This window comes from Lipotes vexillifer, unplaced genomic scaffold (genome assembly GCF_000442215.2).
Source record: "Lipotes vexillifer unplaced genomic scaffold, Lipotes_vexillifer_v1.1 scaffold889, whole genome shotgun sequence".
Lineage (NCBI taxonomy): Eukaryota > Metazoa > Chordata > Mammalia > Artiodactyla > Lipotidae > Lipotes > Lipotes vexillifer.
This window is the reverse complement of record NW_006788335.1, coordinates 541644-547951: the sequence shown is the minus strand read 5'-3', so window position 1 is coordinate 547951 and position 6308 is coordinate 541644. Positions and strand designations below refer to the sequence as shown.

The 6308-nt window shown below is 49.8% G+C and overlaps 1 protein-coding gene across 3 annotated transcripts in view; it reads right to left on the bottom strand.

Moving 5' to 3' along the window:
• The window catches only part of IFT122 (intraflagellar transport 122), a 73060-nt gene that overhangs the window by 38370 nt on the left and 28382 nt on the right, over positions 1–6308 (bottom strand). For all 3 annotated transcript variants that reach the window (XM_007461562.1, XM_007461561.1, XM_007461563.1), the window contains 4 exons: positions 6090–6228; positions 4702–4904; positions 3630–3767; positions 2021–2185 (listed from right to left, as the gene is read on the bottom strand). In XM_007461562.1, coding sequence (XP_007461624.1) covers positions 2021–2185; positions 3630–3767; positions 4702–4904; positions 6090–6228 — 645 coding nt within the window. The remainder of the gene's footprint in view (positions 1–2020; positions 2186–3629; positions 3768–4701; positions 4905–6089; positions 6229–6308) is intronic.

The following is a 6308-nucleotide window of genomic DNA, read 5'->3' as shown; positions in this document are numbered from 1 at the left end:
TGCCAACAGTGGGTTGTAGGGAACGGGGGGAGAAGGAGATCGGACAAAATGGACAGGACACACAGGCAAGCTCCTCTTCGCACTGTGTATGTAGGAATTTTTTAATAAGCAAGCATTATTTCTGAAAAAAATATTATTATCCCCCAGTATTAATCATTACACAGTAAGTGAGAAAATCAGCAAGGTGGGCTCTAGTTCTGTTAAAGAATGAATATACAAAGCTAGTCATGGAAGAAGGTTTAAAAGGGTATATTCCAAAGAATCAACAGGGATTGTTTGAGGGTGGGTGGAATTGTGGGTATTTTTTATTTTCTACATTTTCTGTTTGTCTGAAATTTTCTTTTAGTCCATGAACATCTATTGTTTTTTATAATAAGAAAAAGAACAGTGAGTTATTTTTAAAATTAGAAAATAATATATTCTCTCTGCATTGACAATTCACACATGTAAAAACTAGTCTCCCTGGGAGGCACCCCTCCCCCTCACTTCCCCTCCAGAGTTTTCTGCTCAGCTCTGGGGCCCCAGGGACCAGCAGATGTTCATACCTTTCTGCCTAGAATCTGTTACAATGCCTGAATCGTTTATAATGAGCATGGATTACTTTTATAATGAGAAAAAAACAATATAGCTGTTTTTGCTTGCAGGGGGCTGGGGCAGCTGAGTGGAGAAAAAAAGATAGCTGGGAATGTTTGTGTCTCCTGGCAAGCCTGGAGAATTACCTTCCCTGGCTGCCTGCAGAACCCTCAGTGGGGACTGGGAAGGACACACATCCTTCCACTCCTTCAAGGCTCAGGCGCAGATTCACAACTGGGGGCCTGCTAACCTACCTCCAGGCGGTGGGTGTTCAGTCTGGAGAGAAGAGACGTAACACGGAGGGCCCTATTCTGTGCCAGGCACTGAGCTAGGTTATTGAGCCCAGCAGCAATTCTGTGAGGGGGCAAGTACTAGTTGCATGTTAGACGTAGGGAGAAATTGAGGCTCAGAGAGGTTCACTAACTTGCTTGAGATCACACAGTAAGTGATGAAGGCGGGACTGGAGGCAGGTCTGTCTGAAGGCACAGCCCGTGCTCTTTCTTTCCTCAAAACCACTCTGCCTCCCGGCGATGGGGGCGAGTTGCTATGGGGGGGTCACCTTGGGCTAGTGGTAGCCAGGTGTCCCCTTCCAAATGACCGAGGCCGCCCCCCTGCCATGCTGATTCTGCTGCTGAGGACAAGGAGGAGCCCTGATAAGGGGTCCTCAATCTGCCATGACACAGGGACACCTGCAGTGGCTGAGGAAGCCAGTCAGGGGAGGCTTTAGCTCTGGGGGGACCCGCCTCAGGCAAATGGCCCTGACTACTTACAAAGCCCTAAAGAGGCAAAGAGCAGCGCCAAGTCCAGCAGAAAGCCAGCGGACGCTGGGCACGGAGCCCGTGGGCGGCTCTTCTCCGGGGACACCCCTCCTCCAGCCACAGGACCAAGCAGTGTGTAAGCAACTACTGTCCCCCCGCACACTCCACCTCCTGCTGGCTCTTACAGTATCCTTGGGAAACAGCAGAGGAAGGGCTGCCCCCATCCCTTCCCTTCTTTCAGAAGACAAAACCGGTCCGGTTTCCTGACCGTGTCTCAGGGCACTCGCAGACACAGGCAGGCCTCCAGCCGGTGAGCAGCAGACTTTTTCAAAAGAATCATCTTCACATTAACCCACCTACTGAGAGCCCACCTATGAGCCCCACTTAGACTGATTATTATTCATTTACTGCTCACAGTAACCTCATAAGAAAGGTGTAACTTGCCCACCTTACCTGTGAGGAAACCGAAGTCCACGAGGCTCGCCCAGTTCCCGCCGCTCGCATGCGAGGTGCAGGCTGGGCCCGGCCTCTTGGACTCTGTGCTGCCGTGCGGTCCCCACACGCTACACCTCACTGCTCTCCCCAGAGGCCTGCCTGGGAGCCAGAGTGTGAGCCCTTCCTGCAGGGACTGGGAAGCCAGGGGAGGGTCTCTAGGCAAGGACCTCGTCCTGGGCACTCTTGGGGGTCACCTGAAATAGCAGCTCCTTGGTGTGGATGTCGTACACCAGGCACGTGTCGTTTTCATCCACCACGGCCAACTTGTTGCGGGAGGCACTCATGTCCAGGCAGCGCACGGCTGTGGCCTGCTTTAGCAGGACGATGGCAAACAGACTGTCCACAAAGATCTTCAGGATCTGGCAAAATTTCAGAGGAAAACTGTGAGTCCCCAAGGCAACAACACCCTGGAGCACCGCCAGGCCATTGGAACCCATGTGCTCTACAAGAACAACTCCCACTAACTCCACCAGAGGCTCTGTGTGGAGAAAAGCACCCATCAAAAGAAAGAGAACGGGGCTTTCTGCATAGGAGACCAGGAGTGTGGTCCGTCAGAGGTTGCCAAGGTAATGACAGTCCCCAAGACACGACCAACTCACTTGAGTGTCTGCTTGACTGGGGACTATTAACAACATTACCCAAACTGCAGGGTTAGGATACACCATCTAACGAGAGCTGAGTCACAAACTACCACAGGAAGAGGCGCCTGTAAACACTAACAAGACATCTGGTGTAGCCACAGCAAGATGACGATGATGATGCAGCAGGTGGTGGGGATGATGAGAATTTTGATGATGGAGTTGACGATGTACACAGCTATCAGTTATTGACCATTTTTGACAGCCCGGTGAAACATGTGGTATTCTCTTCATTTGTAAAACCTGAGCCTCAGAGAGGTGAAGTGACTTGCCTAGGATCACACAGCTAGTGAGGAGCTACAGATGAACATGACCCCCGGTCCACCTGCCCACAAAGCCCATGCTCTCCAGCCTCGCACTGGAAGTGACAGCTGACAGAGAGAAGGAAGCTGGCTTTCCTTCCCTGTGGTGTTGCTACACTGTGGCCCCTGCCAATCTCAACTTCCATGACTTCCGTCCCCAGGAAAGGCCTGACAAGGCTTAGCCACAAGCCATCTGCTAGACAGCTTGACTCTCAGGCTAATGCAGTTATATTTTTCCTTTCAAATTTCCATGTAACCCACTTAGAACTTTCTTCTTCTGAGCAAAGAACACACACACACACACACACACACACACACACACACACACACACACACACACACACACACACACACACACACACACACACACCTGCTTAACATTTTGTAACCTAGATTTTCCACATCTATTTGAGCAAAGGGTCCATTTGTCTTAAACATCGAGTAACAGCCTGAGGACAAGTACCCTCTGGGATACAAGCTAGAACACATGCCTTGATCCATCCACTGCTCTAACCGGGACCTGACCTAAGGAACGAGCTCTGCCTTCCTCTCTAGCAAGGCACTGAAAGTGAATCTCTAACAAGTCTCCCACTTTCTGGGTGACCTTAAATCCACTAACCCACTCTACGGCAGCCCAGAGGCTGCAGGGCCGACTCTGTCAGAACTCAGCATGCTATGAGCCGGAGCATCTTTGGCCTGAAGCTGTCCTCATAAAATGGAACTCTGGGATGCCCTCCAATGTGCCTGGGGCGGGGGAGCCCTGCTCCTGCCCCGGGGAGCCCACCTCAGGGTCACAACCAGTCTGGTCGGCAGTGTCTGCCTGCAGATAATCAGCCTGATGGGAGACGTGAGGGAGCACTCACCTGTCCGTTCTTCAGGCCGACTAACAGACCCTCCCTTCCTGGGGGGCCGCCGATCACCTTGATATAGCGAATGAGAGACTCCATCTGCCACTCCCGCTCCTTCACTCCGCTGAAGGACAGGCACTGCAGCCGCTTCTCCTAGAAAGCAAGTGCAGCTCTGCGTGATATTCAACAGAATAAGCATGCCCAGCCCTCCCAAGGAGGTCTGCCTGCACCTAAGGGATGAAAAACACCTACATGCTCAGTACCTACGGAACCCCATCTAGATCCCATGCCTGACACCACTACCCCTGCACACAAGTTTTCCCCACGAAACCCAGCTCAGCCTCAGTTCTTGAGCAGACCTCCAGGCGGCCACAGCCAGAGGCAGCAACCAAAAGCACAGCTTTTTGCCACATCTATCCTATAACCTGTGGTACCCCTAAACTGCCTGAAGTTCTAGATTTTTAGAGAGATTTTAATAGTATTTTACATCCAGTGATTCCTGAAGGATTTCTTCCATTTTATCACTTCCAAACAGGCCTAGTTTCTTGAAACCAAATCCACCTCTACTTCCAAGAAGGATGCTGGGCTAGCCTTCTCTTAAAGTCTTTCCAAACCCTCCTGGCATTGACCTAGACATTTCTAGGAAGCTCTAAGTTGAGAAATTTTTTTCTGTGAAAAAAGTTCTCAGAAGTAAAATTTCCTTTACGACTGTGAGTTGATATCAATTTTTTTGTTGTTTAACTCAAAGTTACCACAAATTTTTAGGTGTATATGTTTACCAAAAAATATTGATCTTCCTTTTGTGGGATATCAATGTATGCTTTAAGTCATTAAAATATATATACAACCCCAGTTTAACAAAGTGCTTTGCAATACAAAAAAGTATTTTCCAGTTTATGGCCTATGACTTTCTGGTAGAGTGTGACTCATCTAGATGCCAATAAAATGAAAGCAATGAATAGCCACTGAGCTTGACGGAAAGGGACTTGCTTCCTAGTGACCAATTTTAAAGCTGTGAGTTGGGTACCCCACTCTTGGAGGAAGCATGAAGCGGATGCGGCCCACCCTCCCAGCCACCGCTGCCCACCTGGCAGAGGATGATGTGGTCGGCACACGCCACCAGGAGGTTACATTCAAACTTCCTAACAATCTTCTCCTTCACCCGGTACCGCATGTCCAACGAGTCACCTGAATACAACTCGTAGATGAGGATTTTCTCAGGCAGTTGGATAGCTAATCGATTTTTGTAGATGGCAATTTTCTTGACAAGCTCTTTGCATTTAATCCGAACTGTCAAAGAGGAAAAAACAAACAAACAAACAAAAACCCAGCTCTACCAAGAGGCTGTTAAGGTAGAAGGCAGAGAAATTAAAAGCCACCATTTAGCTACTGCTATTGGCAATTAAAGGAGACACTCTCATCAAAATATCTTTACAGAGTGTCTAATATGTACAATCAGCTCTGCTAAACTGAGATCCAAAATTGTATACAATGTTTGTGGTCCAAAGCTTACAATTGGCTATGGAAAGTAAAATTCTTTGTGCTACCATCACTTGCTGAATATAAATCTAACTCCTCTGCATGGCACTAATGGCCCCTGATGATCGGGAGCCCGTCTGGATAACGGCCTACACCTCTGGCCACTTCCCACACACCACCCTTGACAACAGGGAACCAAAGGTAGTTTCTGGTACACACTAGGGTCTCACACTCTTGCTACAGACCAGGTGGAGAAAATGTCCTCAAGAAGGAAACCGGGGAGCTACCCAAGTAGCTACACCCTCACCATCATAGCTGGACTCTTCAACCAGAGGTGCTGCCTCTGGATGCCACCTGAATCTACAGGACAACCCTCGACCTGGATCCCTACCCACAGGCCCCAAGCAGTGTGCTGTGGCCAGCACATCTGGATACGAATGCACTTGAAGTCAGTGCATTTAACCAGCACAGCCACTTGGGTGGACAGAGGAGGAGACTGACTACACTAGGCCTGGAACCCTGATCTTCTGACCAAGCCTGTGCAACCCACTGCGGGCTTATCTCTGGGAGAAGGACCCGCCAGGAGGCGAGTGGACACGGAGCTGACGGAGCAGCACCCCCGAAGGGACTGTGACCAGAGAGGATACAGGTCCACAGAGACCCATGCAGGTCAGCCCCAACCCCCAGCTCTAACTTGTGATACGTTAACCCCCTTAGCCAGGGAGCCCACGTTCCCCTCAGTATTATCTGCGAAATTTTCTGAGTCTGTGCTTTTTTCTTTTTTTTTTGTTTTGGAGAGAGGGTTTATTGCTTTCAAAGACATCTACATCCTCTCCACACCCCACCACAAAAAAAAGCAAGAGCTGGTGGTCCAGCATGTTTCCAAAAGACCAAGGAGAAACATTTCCTACCATTTCATTTGCCCTGTCAGGAGCCCTCTCAACCTGCCCCTCTTCCCAGTGTCTGGAGAGCAGAGGGGCCATACCTGCCTTTTACCTTTCTGCTCGGTGATCAGGTGCTGCACGATGACATCAGTCATGCTATCCCTGTAGGCATATCGGTCCTTGTAGAGTCCGTGCACTGTGCTGAAAATAAGCTGGTAGAATGAAATGGTGCCATCCTGGCAGCCTACCACCTGCAGAGGAAGACAGTGTCAATTCAGCTCTCTGTGTGGAGAAAGCGTCGACCCCCCCCCCCCCCTTGGCGGCCACGAAC